Source organism: Eretmochelys imbricata, chromosome 18 (genome assembly GCF_965152235.1).
Source record: "Eretmochelys imbricata isolate rEreImb1 chromosome 18, rEreImb1.hap1, whole genome shotgun sequence".
In the NCBI taxonomy this organism is placed as follows: Eukaryota; Metazoa; Chordata; order Testudines; family Cheloniidae; genus Eretmochelys; species Eretmochelys imbricata.
The window spans coordinates 7,022,329-7,049,352 of record NC_135589.1 but is presented as its reverse complement, the minus strand read 5'-3'; the positions used below and the strand labels follow the sequence as shown (position 1 = coordinate 7,049,352).

The 27,024-nt window shown below is 50.4% G+C and overlaps 1 protein-coding gene across 1 annotated transcript in view; it reads left to right on the top strand.

Moving 5' to 3' along the window:
• Positions 1-27,024, top strand: part of LOC144276815 (protein-arginine deiminase type-2-like) — a 71,839-nt gene that overhangs the window by 6,122 nt on the left and 38,693 nt on the right. The window contains exons 2-4 of the mRNA XM_077837171.1: positions 14,518-14,701; positions 15,722-15,794; positions 26,563-26,624. Coding sequence (XP_077693297.1) covers positions 14,518-14,701; positions 15,722-15,794; positions 26,563-26,624 — 319 coding nt within the window. The remainder of the gene's footprint in view (positions 1-14,517; positions 14,702-15,721; positions 15,795-26,562; positions 26,625-27,024) is intronic.

Sequence of the window (27,024 nt, the reverse complement as noted above, 5' to 3'; positions counted from 1 at the left end):
TTTGCTTGAATATAGGCTAGTTTTTCTCACTTTTTCAGTGCCTGTCTAGAGATTACCAGTTTCTTTTCTGGTAAATTCTTTTTCTTTCGCACATATAGCTTGTTGTCACTCTGTGTGCCTGAGGTGTTTACTCGAGATTAATTAGTGGTCCTGGGGGAGACAGAGGATAGAGAAGTGAATGCGAAGAGAGATCTCTGCCTAGAAAGTGCTGTGAGAAAAGCTACCTGCCCTAAGCATTCTGTGCATCAAAAGTGACAAACTCCGTAGCTTATCATTCGAGGACATCATCAGTATTTTGCTCTCCAAAAATCCTGACAGAAAATGTTTTCAATTTCAGTGTTAATATTAATGTGATGTGCAAACAGACATACTGCAGGTTGCTTCCATTGAGTAAGCTGATCTGTGTAACTGTAATTGCTTTTGTGTTCCTGTAGATATAAAGACAGGTTTCAGAGTAACAGCCGTGTTAGTCTGTACTCGCAAAAAGAAAAGGAGTTCTTGTGGCACCTTAGAGACTAACCAATTTATTTGAGCATGAGCTTTCGTGAGCTACAGCTCACTTCATCAGATACATACCGTGGAAACTGCAGCAGACTTTATATATACACAGAGAATATCCTCTCCTTCTGCCCCTCCACCCCCATGAACATGATACAGTTCTGTGGTGACCTAGAATCCTATTTTCGACGTCTCCGACTCAAGGAATATTTCCAAAATACCTCTGAACAACATACTAATCCACAGAGGTCTCCCTACCAACACTACAGAAAGAAGGATTCTAGGTGGACCCCTCCTGAAGGTCGAAACAGCAGACTGGACTTCTACATAGAGTGCTTCCGCCGACGTGCACGGGCTGAAATTGTGGAAAAGCAGCATCACTTGCCCCATAACCTCAGCCATGCGGAACGCAATGCCATCCACAGCCTCAGAAACAACTCTGACATCATAATCAAAAAGGCTGACAAAGGAGGTGCTGTTGTCATCATGAATAGGTCGGAATATGAACAAGAGGCTGCTCGGCAGCTCTCCAACACGAGTTTCTACAAGCCATTACCCTATGATCCCACTGAGAGTTACCAAAAGCAACTACAGCATATGCTCAAGAAACTTCCTGAAAAAGCACAAGATCAAATCCGCACAGACACACCCCTGGAACCCCGACCTGGGATATTCTATCTACTACCCAAGATCCATAAACCTGGAAATCCTGGGCGCCCCATCATCTCAGGCATTGGCACCCTGACAGCAGGATTGTCTGGCTATGTAGACTCCCTCCTCAGGCCCTACGCTACCAGCACTCCCAGCTACCTTCGAGACACCACTGACTTCCTGAGGAAACTTCAATCCATCGGTGATCTTCCTGATAACACCATCCTGGCCACTATGGATGTAGAAGCCCTCTACACCAACATTCCACACAAAGATGGACTACAAGCCGTCAGGAACACTATCCCCGATAATGTCACGGCTAACCTGGTGGCTGAACTTTGTGACTTTGTCCTTACCCATAACTATTTCACATTTGGGGACAATGTATACCTTCAGATCAGCGGCACTGCTATGGGTACCCGCATGGCCCCACAGTATGCCAACATTTTTATGGCTGATTTAGAACAACGCTTCCTCAGCTCTCGTCCCCTAAAGCCCCTACTCTACTTGCGCTATATTGATGACATCTTCATCATCTGGACCCATGGAAAAGAAGCCCTTGAGGAATTCCACCATGATTTCAACAATTTCCATCCCACCATCAACCTCAGCCTGGTCCAGTCCACACAAGAGATCCACTTCCTGGACACTACAGTGCTAATAAACAATGGTCACATAAACACCACCCTATACCGGAAACCTACTGACCGCTATTCCTACCTGCATGCCTCCAGCTTTCACCCTGACCACACCACACGATCCATCGTCTACAGCCAAGCTCTGCGATACAACCGCATTTGCTCCAACCCCTCAGACAGAGACAAACACCTACAAGATCTCTGTCAAGCTTTCTTACAACTACAATACCCACCTGCGGAAGTAAAGAAACAGATTGATAGAGCCAGAAGAGTTCCCAGAAGTTACCTACTACAGGACAGGCCTAACAAAGAAAATAACAGAACGCCACTAGCCGTCACCTTCAGCCCCCAACTAAAACCCCTCCAACGCATTATTAAGGATCTACAACCTATCCTAAAGGATGACCCAACACTCTCACAAATCTTGGGAGACAGGCCAGTCCTTGCCTACAGACAGCCCCGCAACCTGAAGCAAATACTCACCAACAACCACATACCACACAACAGAACCACTAACCCAGGAACTTATCCTTGCAACAAAGCCCGTTGCCAATTGTGCCCACATATCTATTCAGGGGACACCATCACAGGGCCTAATAACATCAGCCACACTATCAGAGGCTCGTTCACCTGCACATCCACCAATGTGATTTATGCCATCATGTGCCAGCAATGCCCCTCTGCCATGTACATTGGTCAAACTGGACAGTCTCTACGTAAAAGAATAAATGGACACAAATCAGATGTCAAGAATTATAACATTCATAAACCAGTCGGAGAACACTTCAATCTCTCTGGTCACGCAATCACAGACATGAAGGTCGCTATCTTAAAACAAAAAAACTTCAAATCCAGACTCCAGCGAGAAACTGCTGAATTGGAATTCATTTGCAAATTGGATACTATTAATTTAGGCTTAAATAGAGACTGGGAGTGGCTAAGTCATTATGCAAGGTAGCCTATTTCCTCTTGTTTTTTCCTCCCCCCCCCCCCCCCCAGATGTTCTGGTTTAACTTGGATTTAAACTTGGAGAGTGGTCAGTTTGGACGAGCTATTACCAGCAGGAGAGTGAGTCTGTGTGTGTATGGGGGTGGGTTTCTGGAGGGGGGTGAGGGAGTGAGAGAACCTGGATTTGTGCAGGAAATGGCCTAACTTCATTATCATGCACATTGTGTAAAGAGTTGTCACCTTGGATGGGCTATCACCAGCAGGAGAGTGAATCTGTGTGGGGGGGTGGAGGGTGAGAAAACCTGGATTTGTGCTGGAAATGGCCTAACCTGACGATTACTTTAGATAAGCTATTACCAGCAGGACAGTGGGGTGGGAGGAGGTATTGTTTCATATTCTCTGTGTATATATAAAGTCTGCTGCAGTTTCCACGGTATGTATCTGATGAAGTGAGCTGTAGCTCACGAAAGCTCATGCTCAAATAAATTGGTTAGTCTCTAAGGTGCCACAAGAACTCCTTTTCTTTTTGTAGATATAAAGTTTTCATATCTACTAACTAAAAAATCATAGATGAAAATATGTTACTTTGAAACTATTTTATAATGCAAACAGGCATCTTGCAAGATGTGTTTTAGTTAGATGATTATTCTATTTTTACAAGTTCGCCTTTGTATATATGCAAATATAAAGCTTTCGTGTTTATATATTCAATGTCCTTTCTGTGAAAATAATACATTATTTTTACACTTGACATAGTTTAGGGCTTCAGAATGTCATAATCCGGCCCTGCCAGGGCTGGTCTAGGTATACGAGTGCATCCTAACGATTAATGGATTTGTTTTCCCCTTTGCAACACTCCATGAGGTAGGGGAAAACTATCAGGTGAGACTGAGTGACTTGCCCAGCATCACACAGGAAATCTAAGGCTGAGCTGGGATATGAGCCCAAGTCTCCTACATCCCTGTCTGCTAGACCACACTACCCCATCGAGTGAAGTCGGCAGGAGCTGTGTGTGTGTGTGTTCACTGGGGTCTGAGGCTCTTTAAAAGATGCTAAAGAATGGGCTTGGGATCCTAGATACTGAGAGGATACTAAGGGGTTGGTTTGAATTCAGTCCATCACTACGCTGTTGAGAATTAAAAAAAGAAATACCAGCACTTTACTGTCCAGATCACAGGCGCTGACTCTGTGGGTGCTCCGGGGCTGCAGCACCCACGGGGGAAAAAATAGTGGGTGCTCAGCACCTACCACCAGCCCTGCTGATCAGCTCCCCCCCAGCCCTCCCACCCGCTGGCGCCTCCCCCCAGATCACCACTTCCCCCTTCCTCCCAGCACCTCCTGCCTGCCTCAGATCAAGTGTTTGTTTAGCGGCATGCAGGAGGTGCTGGGGGGGGAGGAGTGAGGGTGGGGCATGCTCAGGGGACGGGGCAGAACGGGGATGGGAAGAGGTGGGGCAGGGATGGGGCCTGGGGCGGAGCGGGGGGTCGAGCACCCATAGGGAAAGTAGAATGTTGGCACATATGGTCCAGATTCTGGTCTGAATGAAGTCAGCAGACATCTTCTCATCCGCTCCAGAAGGCTGGGCCCTTTGGTTTCTAAAGGCTTTTCACACAGTAGCTCCTATGAAAGCTGATGAGCGGAACTTTGCTCTCATTTACAACCGCCCTAGCCCGCTCCTAGGCCATGTCCACACCTTGGAAATCGAGGACGTCACCCCAGCGTGTAGCAGAATCCAGGCTGATGGTTTTCACTCCCCCTGCAGTCTGTGCAGCAGGCTCCCAGCCGCTCGCAGGGCTCACTTGCACCACTTCTCTTGGCAATGCTGCAAAGAGATTTTTTTTTTTTTTTTGCACCACGGGGCACAATGGACTCGCTGCCGCTCTATTTCTGCTCCATTGGACATCCTGAGTCAGTGGGGAGAAAATAATCTGTTTGTCAGAGGAGGGAGTTTCTATAGCACTTTTGTCTATTGGGATTTTTACAAACCCATGGTCAAATGCGCATGGTGAATTTTAGGATTTGACTGGGGTTGGCAGCCCAAAGAAACAATCAATGCAAGCACCTCTCTAAAAAGGATACGCTTCTCCTTGCCTTTTCTCGCTTCTCTTTTGCATCTCTGTCTGCCCCTCCACATGGTATCGGCCGTCAGGTGAAACTGCCGTGGGTTGTGTAGTATGTGTCTATTTCACAACCCAGACACATAACTGACGTTGTGGTTTAAAAAGAGAAAAAACAAAAGCTTTGTTGACAATACTGCTCCCTCTAGTGAGAGCCTGGGGTGGGGATTTTCCCCTAAAATCCCTGAATGTAAATATTTACATCACCACAGACCAGGACCCCATTTTGCCCAGCACCTAGCACACACAGAACAGAAAGATGGTCTTTGCCTGAAAAACGGACAATCTCTGTGTCAAACAGGAGACAACAGGTGGATAGGAGGCTAGGCAGACAGGGTTTCTCCACAGAGTTCGAGGGGACTAGTCCAGTGAGCTGGATTTGGCCCAGGATGGAGGTTAAGGATCTGGCAGGTTCTTAAAACCTGTAGAGGGGCCAGTGTATGGGCAGAACAGTCTCTGCTCTGAATGTTTCTGAAAGGCATCATGCACTTCTAAGCTTGCTGAAGGCCCTGTAGCCTATTTACTTGGAATTTCCATACACAGCCTTCCTGGAGGCCACAACCTGGGTGTCCCGAGTCTCTGCCTGTCCCTTGGCGAGCCAGCGAGAGGGCTTTCTTGGTGAGCATTACAGAGGGATTCTGGCCTCCGGCGACTCTCAAGATAATGAAAACTCATTTGTTGAGGAGTTGGCACCGCCAGTAGCTAGCAGCTGGAGCTTCCTCTCCAAACTCTCACGCTGCTCAAGAAAGCATCGCCCCAGGGCTTCTGTAATTGCCAAATCACAGTGAGCCAGCTTTCAGTGCGCGGGCCTGCATTTGCATGTGACTTTCAAGGGCATAAAGGATCACTCACCTATGCTACCTGTTTATGATACAGCTCGGGCACCAGGTGATGTTTTGTCAATTGTCACAGCCCTGTAGTTATAATATTAGGTTGTTTGATGGGTTGTTTGGTTTTTTTAATATTTTTTTAAAAAATCAAGCAAAATAGCAAGAAGGCCATTGCAGAGGGAAGACGGGGTGGGGAAGAAGAGTGAGGGTAGGTGAAGAGTTAGTGCGGGGGGGGGGGGGGGGGGAAGGGGGCTTTTCAGTGTATAGGAGTTTGGGCAAATGACATTGATTTTTATGGCGACTCCAGGTCCTTGCTACAAGGACCAGGTTCTCAGGAGTGAAGATTCAGATGCTGGAAGTAATACGGGGGGGGGGTTGGGAAGACGGTACTGACGTTGGGAGGAACCCTTAAAATGCTATTTTTCCTTGGAGTGTTTTCCAGGAATTTTCATGTCCTCGCTTGCCTTGATTCTAGTCTTTGGTGACGGGACACTCGGATCAACTCTGAGCGCAGAAATGGAAAGCTTCCCTTTGCACTGGTGGCACCAAACTCTGCTAGAAACTGGGGTTACTGTTAACTTGGCCTGCGCTGCACAAGAGTTAGCACTCGTGTTCCTATACTGATGGCTGGAACTGGGGCAAAATCCCATGGTTAACGAGGCCTAAGCTGCTAAAGACCCCTTCCCTCTGCAGTTCCACCTTTGTGAGCACCTGCCCTTCCTGTTGTGCTGAACTCAGCTGGCCTCCGACTCTGCCCAAGGTTCTAGAAATCTGCACCTGACCTGGTTGGTCTCTCTTACCGAGACTGACTGAATTTCCCCAGTAAATTGTAAATGGAAAAGAGATGTCCTCAAAGGGATGGTCCCAAGCTGAGACCTTTCCAACAGCAGAGCTTGCTGAGAAGGTCAGAAGGACGTGCTGAGGATTGACGGACAACTTCATGAACCAATCCCCTGCTCCTCTCCTGGACGAACCAGAAAATGTTCCTTATAGGGTATCGTGACTCAAAAGAAATGGTGTCAAGATGCTTAGCCCCAGTTCTTGTCGATCACCCAGGCCTCCTAGAGATGTGCAGGGCATCTGCTTGGGTTTTATGGTGCTGCCTCTTTCTTGGCAATGTCTGCTCTGTTGTAAGGCCTCACAAGGGGGTGGAGGAAGGGAGGGTCCGTGTCATTGGGGAGACAAGCTACCATTGCCGCTTGCAATGCACAGGGCTGAATGTATCTGAAAGCAGAGAGGCTCCAGTTACTAGACATGAGCCACAGGATTAGTTGCTTTGGTAACTGTGAGTTTCTGGTTACTTGTTGTACCACCGTGGGCTGATCATAGGATTATTTCGCAGTGACCCGCAGCAGGCGAGGGATTACAACAAGACCCGGTACAGCTGTGGTCAAGCTTCATGCTCTCCTGCAGCAACAGGATGCGTGGTGCAAAATCTAATCAGGATGTCCCCCCAGGTTGGCTTTCTGAACATAACGGTCTCTGTATTAATGTTCGGAGCTAGTTTTTGGACAGGGCCCATAATAACTGCACCTGGAAGCTTATGTTGCCAAAGCAATCAGCTCTTTGGTATTATGAAATCTGGCCCATTCACTTGCTAAGGGGATGGCAAGCCACAGTGCGGTCAGCAAACAAGACTTATTCTAGTAGAGGTGAAACCAAAAGCCCTGATTCAAACATGCACCCCCCCAGACATAGGAATTCATAACCCATATCCAGGTATCCTAGCTGCCCTGTGTCTTTGTAATGGGCTTGACCAAAACCAAGCACCTGCACACCTAACACCTGGGAGGGGTTTATAGTCTGACCCAAGTCTGATCCAAATTTTGCAGCTGGCCCTTATTTCTCCAAGAGGCTGACCTACACCTCCCCCAACCCCCATGCATTTAGGAACAGGTGTTCAGAGTTTACATGTTCTTTTGTGAATTTTGTAGCCCTGACACATCTCGTTATAACAGATTCCAGGTCCCACTGAGCAGGGCGGCAGGTAGCATCTTGCAGAAACACCTCAGCCACACCTGTGTATATTGACTACCACTTATGATGGCGTAATTGATGTCGCTGAGGCGGGTGGAATATTCTGACCCCGACCAACATAAGTTTTGCTGACATAACTGGTAGTTTTCAGAGTAGCAGCCGTGTTAGTCTGTATCCGCAAAAAGAAAAGGAGGACTTGTGGCACCTTAGAGACTAACCAATTTATTTGAACATTAGCTTTCGTGAAGTGAGCTGTAGCTCACGAAAGCTTATGCTCAAATAAATTTGTTAGTCTCTAAGATGCCACAAGTCCTCCTTTTCTTATAACTGGTAGTGTAGACATGGCCTCAGTTTCCCAGACCTGAAGAAGAGCCCTGTGTAAACTCAAAGCTTATTTCTTTTGGGCCAATAACAGATATTACCTCACCCGCCTTGTCTTTCTAATGCAGGGAACGGTATTTTTGAAGTGTTGGCCCCTGGGGAAATAGTGTAGACTGGTTTAAGCTGGTTCAAGATGGCCAACAGACAAAGGAACTAAAACTGTCTAAAGCAACAGCCCTGACCTAGGGCCGGTCTCCAGGGTATGTCTACACTGCAGTTAAAAACCCGCGGCTGGCCCATGCCTGCTGACTCAGGCTCGCGGGGCTCAGGACCCTGCAATGTGGGAGGGTCACAGAGCTCAGCTGCAACCAGAGCCCAGACGTCTACACTGCAACTGAACAGCCCTGTTAGCCTGAGGAAGCTGGCACTGGCCAGCCGCTGGTTTTTAACTGCAGTGTAGTCTAGACACACCCGAAATGACTCTTCCCCCGTTGCCGGGTTTCAGAGCCCGGGCTTCAGCCTGAGTGGGAATGTCTACACTGCTATTTTCAGCTCCACAGTCCAAGCCCCACAAGCCCGAGTCAGTTGACCTGGGCCCTGAGACTCGGTGCTCCGGGTATTTCTTTGTGGTGTAGACGAACCTTCACACGCTCACTCCGAGAACTGACATGACTCTGTGACCAGAGACGGGCCCCGGGAGAGGATGTGAAATACTTTAAAACCTGCCAGAGTTTCCACCTGGAAGCTGGTGTGACAGGTGCTGCGACCCCATCTTTGGGGACCATCGTGTGAATTTAATGAACGGTTTATGTGTGACCATGTTCTACTCTGGGGGGGGAGGGGTCCTGCAGCTCCTCCAGGAGCTAAAATGGGGGGAGAGGGAGGATTGCCCTGGGACTGTAAACAGCTCCAGAGAAATTCCACCCCAGGCCATGCTTTGCGTAGACTGGTTAAAACTGGGTTTTCCAGTGACTGAGAGACAAAGGAAGGGGTTTTGCTGTAAAAGGTTGAGGACCCGGGTGTGCAGACCCAGCAAGGAGAGAGGGTCAGAGCCAAAGTCCCACTGTGACTCGGGTGCAAGCCCTGTCATTTCGCCGTGTGGAGTCAGAAGAGCTGCGTAGTGCAGTGTGGACGCTTAGCACAGCTGGGAGACCCAGGTCCAGCACTTGTTAGCCCAAGTCTACAATGTAGTGCCGATGCGCAAGTGCAGGCTTGGAAGTGAGTCCGCAAGCCCAGGTCCCAAAGACCCAGGTTTACACTGTCATTCTCACGTACCCGCAAGTTCTCAGGCTAGCTAGCCACCGGGTCTTAAGTCAAACTCGCAGGAAAAATAACCATGAAGCTATTTGCAAAGAAGGGTAAGCTATTTTTCCATTTATTGTGGCACCCCGTCCAGCAAACCCTCTGCTGTTCGGAAACGTCTCCTGCCAAGAGAAGATGACTCCCCTTAGCAAATAGCCCAATGCAAACATGCTACGTTTGATCCTGTATTTATTAGACTGAAAGGAAATTGAATCTGTCTCCACTGGTATCGCTCAGCTCTTAGATTGTTGCCCTTGGGTTATTTTAGCAATAGCGAGAATGAGGCAGCTATGCTGGGCATGTGAAGAGTTCCTACGTGTCAGGATTCACCGGCATAAGCTGGGTTGACATGTGTCTGCTGCGATAAACCCGCCCACGATATTGACACACAGAGCGTTTTGCGGCTCAAGCTGGGTGTCTCACAGGTTCACCGCCGCCTACTCAGGACTGGTTGCGTGAGGTGTTGGGGAGCAGGGAGGCTCTGTGCAGTTATGAGCCAGCTGCTTGGCACACGAGCCCACTCATTACATGCCTGAAGGTGCAGGGGGCTGAGATCTGCACTCCCACGGGAGTCAGTGACAAGATCGGGCCCTATCTGAAATAACAGACAGCTCAACAGGTTCTGGGGGTTCCTGCTTCCAAGTGATAAGGTCAGACCCAATGTTGGTGTCCTGGATCTGATAGTGCAAGTCCTCCACCCCAGGACCTCCTGCAGGATCAGGCCCCTGGCACGCAAAGTTTCTCCAGGGTTTGCTATAGTGTCTGTCAGCGTGGCATCCCAGTAAACTAGATCTGCTTGGTGAGGACCCTGGTGGCCATCACGAGTTTTCTCTGTTCCCCAGCGGAGGGGGCTCAGCTTGGGATGGTCCGACGTCTTCTGGAGCTCGTTCCGCAGCCAGCTGTGCCCCGCAACAGAGAACAGTTCGCATCTGGGGCTTTCGTTTTGTCCTGGGCTTTGTGAGCCTGCTTTGTCCAGAGGACTGCAGAGGTCTTGGTGGAACGCAGACTGAGACGCGACCGCTGCTGGGAGCTAAGCGCTGACCCTCTGATGGTCTCCAAGATCAGAACGTGGGCCCTGACCTGGCAATGGAAGCAGCCAGGCAGCCAGTGGAGGGATAGAGGGGCGATGAGCTTGCATCTCACTGACGAGCAGGCTGCTGCTTTCTGCATGTGCTGGGGCCGCCACGTTGCTGGCCCCTTCACACCCAGATGCAGCGAGTTGCAGTTAACCACACTAGAAGCAAGGAACATATGGGTCGTGCTGGGCTGATCCTTGTCAGGCAGGAAGAGTTGAAGTTTCCTAGCAAAGGCAGAGGTGGAAGGGGGCATTACGTTGCTATCCAGACTAAATGCGGAATTGAGTAGGTTCCCAAGGCTTAAAATAATGCACACGTCCTTATCTTGTGCTTTCCATCAGCTGATCTCAAAGCGCTTTACAAAGGAGGTCAGTCTCATTATCCCCATTTTACAGGTGGGGAGACTGAGGCACAGGGTGAGAAGGGACTTGCCCAAGGTCACTCAGCAGGTCAGTAGCAGAGCTGGAAATGGAATCCAGGTTGCCTGAGTCCCAATCTGTTCCTCTTGCCATTAGGCCACATTGCCTCTTAAACAGGGAGCAGATGCCCTCGATGGAAGGGCAGGACAACCACCTGGCTAGTTCTCCAAGCATTTCCTGATCCGCATCACTTCAGCCTTGCCAAAGCTGAGTTCGCGCCAGCTGCTCTACATCCAGGAGCTGATCTTCTGTAAGGACAGAGTCATCTTAGAAGAGGCAGGGATTGCATTGGTGGAGAACGAGCGATACAGCAGGGGGACATCAACAGAATGTGGCCAATCGCTAAGTCAGCTGGCCCGTCACTACTTCCAGAGTCCTGTGGGGAGGGATGGCTGGCGCCAGGCAGAGCGCCTTCTACTCCTGCTACGTCACAGAGGCAGGCCAGCCGCACGCTGTGTTGAAAACAGCCGAGAGGTCTCGTCGTCTTAGCATTGAGAGGTGGCCTCCCCAGATTTGTCAGCATGCTTACGGGACGCCTGTCCCCCCGGACCACCCCAGACTTGCTCAGAGCCCAAAACGACTTCCACCACAATGAACGGCCCCGGTCTCATTGCTATCAAAGGGCGCAGGATGGGCCCTGAAAACACACAGTGAAGCCTGTGTGGGTCAGTGGGGCCAACTCCCATGTAAGTGGCGTATTGCCTTTGACTTCAAGGATAACACGATTGGGCCCAGGTAACTACTGTAAAGAGAACTTCACTTCGCTCCAGAGTCAGACCAGCTCCCGGGCTGCAACCTCGGCTCTTCCTGCAGCTGGTTCCCTCCTTGGTATATATGTTTTCCCTTTAATTTCCTCCACAGGTAGCTGCAAAGCCAAAGATCCCAGGGGGAGGAAGGAAAAGGAGTGAGGACAGCCTGGATCCTGTTTGCTCACACAGCAGACAGGTGCCAGCAGGCTCTGGCCACACTACGGCAAATGGGTTCCTGGAAAGATTTCCTGCTCTGATCTCCTCCCCCCATCCCCATTTTAAAAAATGTGACTTTCACAGGCCTGGGGCTTGTGCCAGCTGTATTGTTGTATTCACATTAGCATGGGGCTGCGAGGCTGGGCATGGGGGAGCCAGAGAATGCCTTGTACATAGAAATGGGTGAATGCACTGAACCTCCTCTGGGAGGTTTTTCAGTGAACTCGCTCCAGTTTCAGCCGCATCCTGTTAGCATTCCCTTGCCACTCCTATCCTAGCGAGCGCAGGAGCAGCACATCGTTAGACAGACGGTGAGGAGTGTTTGCAGAGAGGCCATTTCCGAGGTATAATCATGAGTATTCACGCTGATCCTAAAGGTGAGTCTACACTGCAAAAAAAAAAATATAAAGGAAATGAAGGTATGTTCCTAAGCCAGGTTAAAATAGCAGTGAAGACATGGCAACCTGGGTTTTAACGTGGACTGGCAAGTCAAGTTCAATCCCAGGCTGCCCTGGTGGCTCGAACTCGAACTGCTCACTGGAGTACACGGCTGAGTCTTGGCTGCTATTTTCACCCGAGTTAAGACCACCCCTTTTTCTGCAGTGGAGATCTACCGTGTTCAGCCAATCAGAACAGAAACAGGGTTCAAAAAGAACTAGACAGCCACTGATGGACCTATCCTCCATGAAGTTATTAGCCAGGATGGGCAGGGATGGGGTCCCTAGGCTCTGTTTGCCAGAAGCTGGGAGTGGGCGACAAGGGATGGATCCCTTGATGATGACCTGTTCTGTTCATTCCCTCAGGGGATCCTGGCACTGGCCACTGTCGGAAGACAGGACACTGGGCTAGATGGACCTTTGGTCTGACCCAGTCTGGCCGTTATGTTCTTAAACATATCTAAACTTTTTTTAGAAGAGACTCGGACTCCAGTGGAAGTTGAGGGCTTTCAGCCCCTTGCAAGATCATTGAAGTGAGTGGGAGTCATATGGCTAAATCCTCTGAGTTGAAAATCTCACCCAATGTGTGTGTTTCTTTGGGTGCAGTGGGAAAGCTGTGTGTTTCCTCAGGGATTCATTCCACTGGGTTTAAACCGCTTGCGTTTATAAGTGGTGGGTAGGCCAGGACATTACTGTCACGTAGCAATTTTAACTGGCACTTGACATGCCCATGTCGGGTTATGGAATAGATCTGTGATCCATTCATTGTGATCAGAGAAGTTAAAAAGGGATTGACTGGGTCCTAAAACTGGAGGGAATGTTCTCCAGCGCTCAGTTTTGTTGTGGTTTGGGAGGGGTGGGGTTTTTTTTTTGGGGGGGGGGGCGGTGTTGATTGGTTGATTTTTGTCAATTGCTTGAAGGGGTGAAAAAATATGAAATAAACATGTTTTTGTCAACCATCACTCTGATCACTCTACTAGAATGTTGTCTGCCTTTTCCCCACCCCCTCTTTTGTCTGTTTAGATTGTACGTCCTTGAGGACAGGGACTGTCTCATAAGTGTTTGTACAGCGCCTGGCACAAAGACTGGGGTCTGTAAGCTGTCCTATAATATTAAAACTAGCCATCAGTTACAACTAGCTGACATTCCAGTGTTAATCCTTTTCTAGACAGAAGTCTTTAATTGTGAGAAACTGGCTCAATGTCTCTTTAGATTTCCCGCATCCTAAGGGTCTTTGGGGGTCTCCAGCTATTCATGCAATCTTTGCCATCTGTAGTATGTACAAAATGTCCACGAGTCATTCCAAAAAGACGCCTGGCATTTGTCTAAGATTTCAGCATTTGAGCCGCATGGCTTGTTATAACTGGGGCTGGCTGGAAGAGAGGTCATGATCCAGTTCACGTGCATAGCATTAAAAGGCCTGGATATTAAGGATCAGGTTGGTTAATGTTTTCGAAGAGCTCTCACAGCTAGTTCCCATCTAGGAAATCCCTAGTTTTAGCCAGGGATCTGAGAGCTCTTGCAAAGGTGGGAAAATATGACTCTCTTCATTGTGCAGATGGGGAAACTGAGGCACAGAGGACCAGATTGTAAAGGAATTTAGTTGCTTAGTACTCTTTGAAATCAGTGGGATTTTGGTACACAGGTACCTTTACAAATCTGGCCCCAAGAGGTTAAGTGACTTCTTCAAACTAACCTAGCCAGTGGCAGAGTGGGGGAATAGGACCCAGGGCTCCTGGCTCCTAGTCCCTTGCTCCAACCGTTGGGGTAGGCTGCTCCCATCATGCACACAATGGAAGGTCTGATCTTTTCTTATCGGGGGCAGCAAGAGTCGAGAGTTCATTTTAACTGCAGAGAAGGCACCCTGCTTAGCCAGATCTGTGGGCAGCCAGGGAAGTGAAGGGCTGCACCATGCTGGCGTCAATTGTGTTACGTGGGCTGGTCAGTATTTTCAAACTCGGGTGCCTGAAACTGGGCAGCTAAATCCATGTTTTGGCGCTTGAGTGGTCTGATCTTTGGTGGTGCTGAGCAGGTGCTTCTCTATTGACTTCAATGTAAACTCAGGAGTGCCCAGCATCTCTTCCGGTGCCACTTCTGTAGGTGCCTTCATAGGGATTTAAGTGCTTAGCTGTAGCACCTGCGGGCGCTCTGCCTCTCTGAAAATCAGGTCACTAGGTATGAAAATGCTGCCGGGATGCACGTCTGCAGTGATCACTGAGCCACTTTTTCCTCTTGCCTAAGGTCGGGGGTCAGGGCTGTCGGGTAGGGGACAGTGAGGCATCTCCGATTCTTCTCTCCACAGCCCTCTGACTGATCCCCTTCCCTTTCTCTGTTGCAGAGCGGCTCCCGCAGGTGCTGTGTCATTCAGCGTGAAGCACACAGCCGGGGTTCAAGTTGAAATAGTTACCGATGACCAATCGCAGGTGGCCCCCGCAAATGGAGGGAAGCAGTGGCCTCTCGACCACGGGACAATCCTGAAACTCAGCATGAACAAAGCCAGCACCGAAGCCAATGACAACAAGGTAAAGGAAAGCCCAGTGAGAGTTCTTGTATCCTGGGCACTCACTTGGGTTGAGACAGGAGCAGGGATGAGGTAACAGTAGGTAACCACGTGAGGGGCACCTGACACAGGATCTTGCTGTACTAGGATGGGCCCAAAGCCAACAGGGTAATACCACTCTGTCCCTTGATGAAGGGTCAGTCTGAGGACATCCGACCGTAATGCTCCACTCTCTGTACTTTTCACTCAGGTCACTCCATGGCCAGGGGCAGAGACCAGCATGAAAAACTACCAGAGCTGAGCATTCCCGAGACACTGCCACGTTCGTTGGCATCCAAGAGAGCTGGCAAGCATTGGATGGCCACAATCTTGTTAGGAGTTGGTGCTGTTCTCATGTTTTAAGTGTTTCACTCACCCAATGAGGAAGCAGTTAAAATATCTTGTGACCTACGGAGATGGTTGCACACCAGGACCGGTTGTTTGCTGACAACTCCTCGGCTGAAATTTGTTTTGTTGGTCTGTTCATGAACAACTTGCAAATGAGGGAGTGAACGGGCCCAGTCGATCAGATCAATTCATTGCATGGGATCCTCCGTCCAACTCTGCAAGCTAGCTAGCAAACTTGGAGAGTTTGGGCTGGGCTGTGAAATAGATGCACAATCTGGCTGTTGGGATCATGAAACTAAAAGGTTTTTAACTGTAAAATCCTTGTGCTTAAACACCTGCTGTTCTCATGGCTCCCTATCTGAGGGGAGAGCTTCCGGGAAGGCAGCGACCTGGTGGCAGCTAATTGTCACAGCAGCAATTTGGATGGATGAGAAGGGAGCAAAGTTGGCCAGAGAGGAGCAGGGGCAGGAGTCACGGCAGGGACAGAACCAAGCCCCAGGCAGGGGTTGGAGCGCTAGAGCTGGGGCAGAAAGCGGCACTGGGAGAGTGGCACAAAGGATCTGGCACTGTGTCGCTCTCCGGCTACCGGGTGTAAATTGCCAGGCCCTGTCCTGCCCACCCCTCTCACTCACTAGCCTGCGTTGTGTGTTTCCAGGTAACGGTGAACTATTACGGCGAGAATGGAGGGCCTCCCATAGACCAAGCTGGCGTCTTCCTGACGGGCATTGGTAAGTGCAAGTGCTTTCGGGGCAGACCAAAGCCTATGATCTCGTGTCACTTGGGTTTTATGTTGCAAATGAATAGAGCTTTTGTGAGCTACTTAAAGAAATCAGCTTAGACCTGGGAACTCTGCCCCCGTGCTTGCCAGAAGCAGGACCAGCAGTTCATTTCATTCCAAAGACCAAGCAAATCCAGCAATGCTGAGCTTGTAGTCAAAGCGATGGCCCATGCTTCGCCTGCAAGGAGTTACCATGCTGCTCTGGACCCATGTAAGAGTGACGGGGGTTCTGGCCTCTTTAGGCTGCTGGGCTTAGCAGAAACAGTTCCAGTTTCCCTTTGGGTCCAGTGGCTGTGCTGCGGAGAAAGAGGGTGGCCTGGGAGCCAGGAGACCGTAGTTCTATTCCCACCTCTGCCGTTGGGTCGTCTTCCGGCACGTGGCTTGTGACAGCACAAGCACCGAATTAGCGGCTGGGGAAGTGATGTAGCCACCCTCCCGCAGCAGCAGCATCCGGAGACGTCAAGCCCATCCAGCCGCCGTGTAGATTACGAGCGCAATCCGTAACCAGAGGGCCCGCGGTTTGTTCTTGAGCCCCACAAGCTTTCTCCTTTCCCCACAAGTGCTCAAGCTCTGCTCAGCCCCAGGCCCTGCCCCAACTCCGCCCCAACCCGCCCCACCTCTTCCTGCCTCCACTCCACCCCCAAGTGCGCCCTAGCCCCACTCCGCCCCCTCCTCCCAGCACCTTCTGCATGCCACGGACCAGCTGATCGTGGAGGGCGTGGGAAGAGGTGATCATCAGGGCCACCAGTGGGCGGGAGGTGTTGTGGGGGGAGGAGGGGATGCTGGTTTCTGGTGGGTGCTCCTGCCGACAGTGCGCTGTTCACACAGGCACTTGTCGTGGCAAAACGTTTGTCTTTCATTGGGGGAGGGGAACACCTCTGAAAGACATAAGTTTTGTCCTTCAATTGCCAGGGTACACAAAGCCTTAGAAAGTTTGTGGCTGAGGTACTGTCTGAAAGGCACAACTCTTTCAGAAATTGGGCCTCTTGATTTTAGTCGGCGGTTTTGATGCGTCTTTGAGATGAAATTGGGAAGTCAGCTGTCTTGCTAGTTGGCTGCATGCAGTAATGTGGCCAGGGCCCACTGGGAATTTTGTTCTGACCCACTGCTGTGTCTTTGCTTGGTACCTGCCTTCCCAGTCAAAGAAGCATCTGAGATGGAGAATTCTTAGCAACAGAGGCACTTATGTGGGTGCAATTGTCCCCCACCCCTCTATTGTGTCTGAGAAATACACCAAGGCTCACTCAACCCACGGAAACAGCTGTGGAGACCATTACCGCTGGTGTTGGGCTTAGCAAGGGCAGGAAGAGATTTCAAACGCTAGCCCATTTAAACCCATTTTTATCTTTGTCAGAAGCTGGATCTTACATCAGGGTTTGTCTCTACATTGATACATAGTCATTCTCCATGCTAGGAGCGGTCTGGACATTGGGAAGCCCTGAAGTACTGAGCTAATGCTTTGCTACCTGCCTGATACTAACTGGAGACAGGTTAAACCTGCCGAATTTCAGTCACAGTTCCAAAATCCCGAAGTGCAGTGGGATTGCTGGGGACTTTGCTCACCTTGGTATATAGGTGTAATGCCGACAGACCCCAGTCATCAGTGGGCGGAATCGAACCTGGGACTTCTGGAGCGAAATGCATGAGCCTCTGTTGCATGAGCTAAAAGCCACAGGGCCCTTAGCTAAGGCTGTAGCAGACTCATTCATCTCCAAGTGGTCTCAGTGCCACTAGAGGGGACAGAGCACCGCACCCAGGAGCTGTGTGGGTTACATAGGTAAGAGATATGGATATGGGTCCAGGATTGGATCATAGAATCATGGAACCACAGGATTAGAAGGGACTTCAAGGGTCATCGAGTCTAACCCCCTGCCAAGAGGCAGGATTTGTTGTGTCTAAACCATCCAAGGCAGGTGGCTCTCCAGCCTCTTTTTGAAAACCTCCAGTGAAGGAGCTTCCATGACTTCCCTAGGCCGTCTGTGCCATTGGTCTCCTGCTCTTACAGTTAGGAAGTGTTTCCCGAGATTTAATTTAAATCTGCTGGGCTGTAGTTTGAACCCATGGCCGCTTGTCCTGCCCTCTGTGGCAAGAGAGAACAATTTTTCTCCATCCTTTTTATGGCAGCCTTTCACGTATTTGAAAACCACTGTCATGCCCCCCTTAATCACCTCTTTTCCAAACTAACCATACCCAGTTCCTTCAGCCTTTCCTTGTACGGCCTGAATTCCAGCCCTTTTATCATCTTTGTTGCTCACTTCTGGATCCTTTCCAGTTTCTCTACAGCCGTTCTATACAGCAGTGACCAAAATTGGACACAATACTCCAGCTGAGGCCTAACCAGCACCGAGCAGAGTGGTACTGTCACCTCCCGTGACTTGCATGCTCTGCCTCTGCCAGTGCAACCTAAATTTAATTTACTTCCTTTGCAACAGAATCGCATCGTTGAGGTTGTGATCCACCACAATGCCCAGCTCTTTCTCAGCAGTGCTGCTGCCAAGCCAGTTATTCCCCATTATGTATTTGTGTCATTTTCTCTCCCTCTTCCTCTCACTCTCATGCACACACAGCTGAAGGATGTTTGGGTAGTTAAGCACAAATTACCAGAACAAATTACCTAAGAAGGCTATGGAATCTCTGTCCCTGGAGGTTTGTAAGAACAGGTTAGACAAACACCTGTTCGGGATGGTCTACAGATAATACTTCATCCTGCTTCGGTGCAGGGGAGTGGACTAGACGATCTATTGATTTACTTTCCAGTCCTACATTTCCCTGATTCTGTGTTCTGATCTGGGGTTACTCTCTGGACTCATCTGTAATCCTAACAGAATTGGGGGGTCAGAGTCCAATGCTGCAACATTGTTATGAAAACACGCAAGCCCAGATGCACGATCTACTCCCTCGGATTTCCCGAGATGATGGAAAAAATAAACAGGGCTGGGGCTCTTTCTTTTTTTAAGAGCAAGTATTCTGAGCGAGCCTGTCCAGTTTGGCAAACACGGATACATCTGTGAATGAGCCGCTTGTCTGCGACTCAAGAGAGCTAGGTTCAATTCCTGGCTTGGCCATAGACGCTCTGGGTGGCCTGAGCAAGTTGCTTCCAGCCAGGTTTTCAGAAGAGCCCACGCTGAGAATTTCCAGGGCTCAGCACCCACTACAGGCATCGTCGTTTCAAAGGAGCCAGCAGCTTCCTTGGGGATGCAATTGGATGGAGGTTTTTAAAAAGGGCTCCATAAACCGCATGCGCCTAATGCATGGTGCTCTTTGGAAGATCCAGCCTCTCACTTTGGTGTCTAAATGGAAGTTGAATGCTTCAAAATCTGGCCCTGCCTGTGTGTGCCAAAAACTTCCAAAAATACAGGCATAAAACTTTCTGTGCCTCAGTTCCCCCCCTGTAAAATAGGGATCCTTTTCTCTACTGGTCCTTTGTCTGTTTTGGCTCTTTATACTGCAGGGCCCAGATCCCCAAAGGTATTGGGATGTCTAACTTCCATTGAAATCAAGGATCTGGGTCCAAGCTCCTCCGGGCAGAGAGCATCTCTGAGATGTGTCTATACAACACCTACCACGATGGGGCGCTGATCTCAGCTGAAACTTTTAGACACGTCTGAAATACAAATGCCTGACTTTTTCTGTGTGTCCTGGATGCTGTCCCCGCAGACACACAAGAGCGAGGCGAATTCTGCGTTGTTACACCAATACATCCATTTAGCAGCATTGTCGATTGATTTTCTTCCGAGTCACATCTGTAAAATGGAAATTAGAACCTAGCCCGTAGCATCTGGTTTGCGCAGGGCTTGTGCAGAGGACATGTTGGTAGTTTGTCTTCACCGTCTTTCGCTGAGCTTCTGCTGCTTTTGGCGCTGGGCCTTGAATCTCTTTTTCTCTTGTAAAATTCACTCGAAAGTAACCGGAGTTGCCCGAGCTGTTTCTGTTGTCGCCTTAGCAGCAAACCAGCTTAGCAGCAAACCAGCAGGGACAGAATTGTTTCACATGTCTCGAAGTGTGTCTGGAAACCCGATATACTGGAGCCTTCTCCCTGGTACTATGCAGCCGTGGAAAAATGACTCCATCGAAGCATGCATGCAAAAGGGGACTGGTGGCGAAGAAGCTGTGAGTTTGAACGGCAAGGCGGAGAGCAAACGGAAAGGTTGTGGGAGGCACTGGGGCCTTCATTAAACGCTTTGGAGCTGTGACTTCTTAGGAGAAGAATATGGTAATCGGCCCAAATCCATTTGCCTGAATAAAGAAAAAACGTATTGAATACTGCTGCTAATACTGAATAAAATCTAGAGTGTGATCAATGTGACTAAATCAACTAATGCCATGTACAGTGAGCATGATCTACACTCATGATCTGCAGTTTGATCGACTAATAGACATGGGCTCTCTTATTTGTAATGTAATGCCGTCAGGATTGAGGCCCTATTGCTGTCTGTGTTGTCCAAAAACACATGATGAACGGCAGTCTCTTCCCCAAAGGACACTGCAAAATGATGGCACGTTTAGAGCTGAGATTTTGTGCCAGGCCCGTAGCGACCGCATAGGGCCCTGATCCCATAGAAGGGTCTTTCTTGACTTCAGCAGGGCTCCGCACAGCTGCAAGCGTCCACCCACACACACCCAATTGCAGGAGTGGCACCTAAGGGCCTGATTCTCCAATGGTGGGGGGGGGGGGCAAAGGGGCCTTTGGCCCCTCACTTTTAAAAGAGCCCTCCCACTTTTTACTGGCAGTAAGGATGAGCAGCAGGGGGAGGGGCTGTAGAGGAAGGGGTGGTGCGTGGTGGGGTCTCGAGGGAAGGGGCAGCATGAGGGTGGAGGCTCGGGGAAGGGGGGGTGTGGGGATGGTTCAGGTTTCCCCCCACCCCCAGGAAGCTTCCACCGCCCCATTCTCTAACCCTTAGTGGGGCGAGGGGTCTCAGTGGGACTGTTAGTGCAAGGCCTACACGTAAAGTTTGCAGAATCAGCCCTGAGTAATGGGAGTCTTGCAGGTGATGCCAATAGTAAGGAAGCACCAGAGAGGAGTGTGAGGGTGAGATTTTTATCTTCCCAAGCAGGGAGATGACTTAAAGGTTGAGTGACTCACACTCGAAAATTCCTCTCCTAATGTGGGGGTTGGTTTTGCCCTGACTCAAAAGGTGCTGTTTATAACACCACAAGCCGCCTTTAAAAAGAAACGCCCTCGGTGCAAATACTGATGACACACCAAGTGTTGAAATAGATAGCTAGTGGCAAAACTAGGTGCTGAAATCCAACACTGCGCACCAACAAACCACTTGGCTTGCTACCGTGAAACTGCTTGGGAAGCACCACCGGACTCAGTGGGTGCCATTCGGACCCACACCTCTGTAAAAGACACTGTTTTGCTGTCACCGGAGGAGCAAAGACTGTCGTTCTGTTTGGTGTCTGTACAGCGCCTAGCACACGGGGGTCCCAGTCCACAGCTAGAGCTCCTAGGTGTTACAGTAATAATAATGGATAGCTGCAGGTTCTGGGAGCAAGTGGCTTGAATCGGGGACTTGGGACCTGATCCAAAGCCCATTGAAGTCAGTGAGAGTCTTTCTGCCCATTTCAATACATTTTGGATCATGCCATAAGAACCAGATTCTGCTCTCGTTTATACCAGTAGAAATCCAGAGGAACTCCCCTGATTTCTATGGAGTTACTCCTGCTTTATACCAGTGTGGAGGACCCCCGACCCTGTGCCCCAGAACAGTGCCGAGCCGCATGGTATGAGCCCCGATCCGGTGCCCGGGCAAGAGCGCCGGGTCGGGGGGCCTCACTATGCGCCTCGGCCCTGCTCCGGCGCTCCACCAGACGCCTAGCAATCCTATAGTGCTATATGAGTGAAAACTAATAATCACGTTGGGAGCGGTGATTTCAAACCCTGACAGCTTGCTAAAGCCTTTGAGCGTGAGCCGAAATGCTGCCTCAGACATTTCTTTATTGAGGATCGGATGTTCATTTTTAAACATGCACACCACTATGTACCCACCTGCCCATATCTGAAAACAAGCATGTCCTCATGGGAGATAACTGGACATGAGATTAGGCTCTGGCTTTAACTGACGATGTGTCTGTTAGAATGCTAAACACCCGGCATGCAGCTTGGAGAAGTTTCACGCCTCTGTTGGGGTCAACAGTACATGCCTTTCAATATTTTCTCCCGGCTTCGGTTTCTTGTGGCACGTTGGAAGAGCAAAGCCACCCTCTCGCCCCAGCTGGTTTGGTTTAGGGCCAGCACTGCACAGTACAAAGCCAGAGATCTGGGTTCTCCAGCACAAGCTGGCACAGAAGACGGCACTATGGAAAGGGGAAGCCGCACTCCTGGGCCAGAATTTCACCTCTCGTCGTTCTATCTGTCTGGGGTCTGTATCACTTGCCTTGTAGCTGAGAGCTTGAGCTGGGCCTAGAGCTGAGCGAAATCTTTTTGGCAAGTAGGAAATTGGTCCGAAAAATGCATCTTTCGGGGCACCAAAACTGTTCATGAAGTTAGGTCGAATTTGGCAAATAGTTTTGGCCAAACAAAACCCTCAATTTTCTTGTCAGACAGGTCAGCGTTTTCCAGAGCTGAAGAAGAGAGCTCTTTGTAAGCAGGAGCTTGTCTCTCTCACCAACAGAAGTTGGTCCATAAAAGATATGACCTCCCCTATAGTGTTGCCAACTTTCTAATTGCACAAAATCGAACACCCCTGCCCCGCCCCATCCGAAGGCCCCACCCCTGCCACGCTTCTTCTTCAAGGCCCCGCCCCCGCATGCTCCATCCCCCCTCTCTCCGTTGTTTGCTCTGCCCCTCACTCACTTTCACTGGGCTGGGGCAGGGGGTTGGAATGTGGGGGGGGGCGGGGGGCTGAGGGCTCTGGCTGGGGGTGCGGGCTCTGGGGTGGGGCCAGGGATGAGGGGTTTGGGGTGAATGAGGAAACTCCAGGCAGGGGGTTGGGGTGAGGGCTCCGGCTGGTGTGGGGCTGGGGATGAGGGGTTTGGGGTGCAGGAGGGGGCTCCGGGCTGGGGCAGAGTGTTGGGGTGTTGGGGGGGGACCCAGGATCGGGACAGGGGGTTGGGGTGGGCCGGGTCCTGGCAGCACTTACCGCGGCTCCCAGGAAGTGGCCACCAGGTCCGTGCAGCCGCTAGACACATGTTTGGCCAGAGAGGCTCCACACGCCACCCTCATGCCTGCAGGTGTCGTCCCTGCAGCTCCCATTGGTCACGGTTCCAGCCAATGGGAGCTGCGGAGCCGACACTCTGGCAGGAGGGCGGCGCACAGAGCCTCCCTGGCTGCCCATGCGCCATGGGGCTGCAAGGACCTGGAGGCCGCTTCTGGGAGCCACACGGCGCTAGAGCAAGTAGGGAGCCTGCTTTAGCCCCAAACCCCTGCTGTGTCACCGACTGGACTGACCGGAGCCGCCAGGGTCCCTTTTCGAGCGGGTGTTCCGGTCAAAAACTGGATGCCTGGCAACCCTACTCCCCCACCTTGTCTCTCTAATACCCTGGGACCGACACTGCAAGCAATGTTTCATTTTGACATTTTCAAAATGAACCGTTTGGCTATTTTGTTTAGAAAATAGCCATTCAAAATGACATTTGAAACATTTCATTCAGGGGTTCAATTTCCCCCTTTCGTGAGAAAGAACAGGGAGAAAATCATTTTGGGTTTGAAACAAGCTTAACTTTTTTTTTTCGGTTCAGCCACCAAACTGAGAAATCAATTATTCACTCGGACCTGCAGGCTGACTAGAGGCAGCCGCTTTCCAGGGGTCCGTTGTAGTAAACCAAGGCACGCATGCAGTCTGGAGGAGTGAAATAATATCTGGGGGGGAGGGGGCACAAAAGGAGGAGATTAGGCCTTTCTAATATGACGGCTGAAGTCCTTCCTACCTCAGCGAGCTCTCACGCTTACTAGCTGCACTTACAGACCTTGTGCCAGGGCAGGGCTCTTTACAAAGGTGAGTATTATTTTCATTTTTACAGATGGGGAAACTGAGGCACAGCAGGGCGGAGCTTACCCCATGTCACACAGCAGAACTCAGACATCCTGACACCCACTCACTTGCTGTAGCCACTGAACCACCCATACTCCTTGATCTCAGAGTGGAACCCACGAGTTCTGGTGTAACACCGACAGACTCCAGTCGTTCGGATTGAACCTGGACCTCTGAAGCTTAGTGCATGAACCACTACTGCATGAGCTAAAAGGCACATGGCTACTAGCTAAGGCTGTAGCAGACTCATTAATCTCTAACTGGTCTCCGGGCCACTAGCTGGGCCAGACCACCACACCCAGGAGGTGTGTGGGTTATACTGGCTCCTTGTCCTGTGCTCTAGCCTTTGGGCCATGCCCTACCAGAAACCATGACAGCCTAGATGGAATCTGGCCACCAGACAGCACCAGAGGGAGAGCTCCGGGAGAGCCGGTACTGAAAAGAGACAAGGGGAAGAGAAGAGCCAGCTGCTCCTTAGTTTCTTTCCCTTCTGCTTCTCGGAAGTTCCCTATGCCCGGTGAACACAATCCTTGTGATATTTCCCCTTAATCTGCCTAGCACCCTGGCAGAGCACATGACAGCGCTGGTTTTATGCTTGTGCGCTGAGCTGTAAGCAAGTTCCTTTTGCAAATGTGCTGTTCAGCAGGGCAGCCACAAAGGAAGATGCCTACACTAGGCTCCAGTGAGCGATGGTTCCAAGGGGCAGTTTGCAGGGAGCAGGGTAGCCTAAAAGATAGAGCACTGGACTGGGACTCAGGACATCTGGGTTCTAGTTCCAGCTCTGCTCTTAGCCTGCTGGGTGACCTTGGCAAGTCACGTCCCCTCTCTGTGCCTCAGTTTCCCCATCTGTAAAATGGGGATAATGAGACTGACCTACTTTCTCAAGTGCTTTGAGATCTAGTGCTAGGTAAGAGCTAGCTGCTAAGATAAGTGGCAGACAGCTAGGTTTGTTGTTAAGGCACAGACATGGGAGTCAGAAGCCCTGCATAGTATTCCAGCATGACCTTACACATGTCACTTTAATCTTCCTATGCCTCAGTTTCTCCATTTGGCCAATTAGTATAATGCAGTGGTTCTCAAACTTCTGTAACACCATTATAAATGCCAGAGGCAAAGTGAGGTTGGGGTGGAGGTTAACAGCTCACGACCCCTCCTCCCACCATGTAATAACCTCGTGACCCCCTGAGGGGTCTCGACCCCCAGTTTGAGAACCCCTGGTATAGTGATACCCATCTCACAAGGGGTCTGTGAGGCTAATTTCGTTATGAAGCACTTTGAGCCCCCTGAATGGATAAATTGGAGAAGTATAAAGCATCATTAATGTCTGTGTGATTCTAGGACCCCTACACCATACACACCCACCCGCCCTTCACCCCGCCCAGTGCCAGCAAATCACTGTCTCCATCTCTGTCCGCAGCTCTGGTGCTACTGGGCCACTACTGGCTCTGACGTCCTGAGTCTCCGTTGCCCTTGCATGTCAGGGTGGCACTTGACCCGTGCAAAGTGCACTCCATGGGCACGGGCGTAAATGCTTCCGTGAGGAGCAACATCAGTGACACATCGGCCCCTGAATGCCCATCCTGCCCTCTCCCTACTCAGGCAGGTGCACTGCAGCTCCCCCTCTGGCTTCCCAGCTCACCGAATGCCGCGGTCACTGGGACGTCTTCAACGGGAGAGGACAGAGGGGGCTGCGTGCATGAGGAAGCAGCGGGACTCTGGGAGGGGGCTGGATGGGGCCCTGTCTGCATCACTTTGCATAGGGCTCTGCAAACTGTCCTGTCAAGAGGGAATGCTGATACATCAGCACTGGGCATCCACCTCCACAATTTCTCCCTCTCCCCTCTGTGCTACTGAGACAAGGAGCGGCCAGGGAACTCATCAGTGTCTCTTGCCTGATGATGTGATGCCAATACTGGGCCCAGCTGCGCCTAGCGTGGCTGCTCTTAATGAACAGGCCCTAGCGCCCATCCCTGGAGTGCTCCGAAACCCGGGTGAGATTGTTCACCTGAACGAATGCACAGGGGGGTCTCCCCCCTGCCTGCTGCCGATGCAGACTTGGTCTCCCTGCAGATGTTTGCACCCATCCAATTCGCAGGGGTTAACTCACTTGCTTCCCAGGTGATTCAGAAGGGACGCCCACAGTTCATGAAGGCTGTTGATACTTTGGGGAGGGATCAGAGGAGAGTCACGAGAACAACGGAAGGATTGGAAAGCACACCATAGGCTGAGCCCAAGGAGCTCAGCTGAACAATTTGCCAAGGGTCATGGTGGATTCGCCATCCCTCACGATTTGTAGGTGGAGATTGGATAGGTTTTGAAAAGATCTGTGCTGGGAATTATTTTAGGGACGTTCTCTGGCCTGTGCCATACAGGAGATCAGACTAGATGATCACCGTGGTCCCTTCTGGCCTTACCATCTGTGAATCTATAAAATGGATTTGTTACATTCACTGAATATTATGTTCCATGCAGATTTTTTTAATTGCCTCTTCTGCCTCAATTCTTGTTTGCACTGCATGGCTCAGGGCTTCATAAAATCTCAGGGTTGGAAGTCATCTAGTCCAATCCCCTGTTCAAAGCAGGACCAATCCCCAATTTTTGCCCCAGATCCCTAAATGGCCCCCTCAAGGATTGAACTCACAACCCTGGGTTTAGGGGGCCAATGCTCAAACCACTGAGATGACCCTCCACCACTTGCCCTAAGGTTAGCAGTGATCTGTAATAGCAGTGTTGTATTCCTAGGGATCTCTCTGGACGTTGACGCAGATCGCGATGGAGTGGTCGAAAAGAACAACCCAAGGAAGGTAACTTTGCCTTTGATTCCACCATGCTAGCATGTGCCTACAGGGCACTGCAGACTCCGACAGGCCTTTCCACATTGTGTTTTTTATAGGATCCACTTGTTCCTGGCCTCTTAGGACACTTTGTGAAATGTGACTCCTTGGCCCGGGTGTGGAGCCTGGAATGAAATCGCTGTTCAATAAACTTGTGACTTTCCTTCCCTTAGGATATGTGTTTGACCCCTGGTGCCTACGTACAGCCTTAGTCAATCACAGTCATCCGATGCAGGGTTTAAATTGCACTTTAGGCTGATTGTTCTTCCCCACAGGAAGCTGGGGGCGGCAGAGTTAGAGAGAAGCTATGTTGTTTCCCACAGAGTAACAACATCTGACATAGAACACAACGCATCTGACATAGCCACTG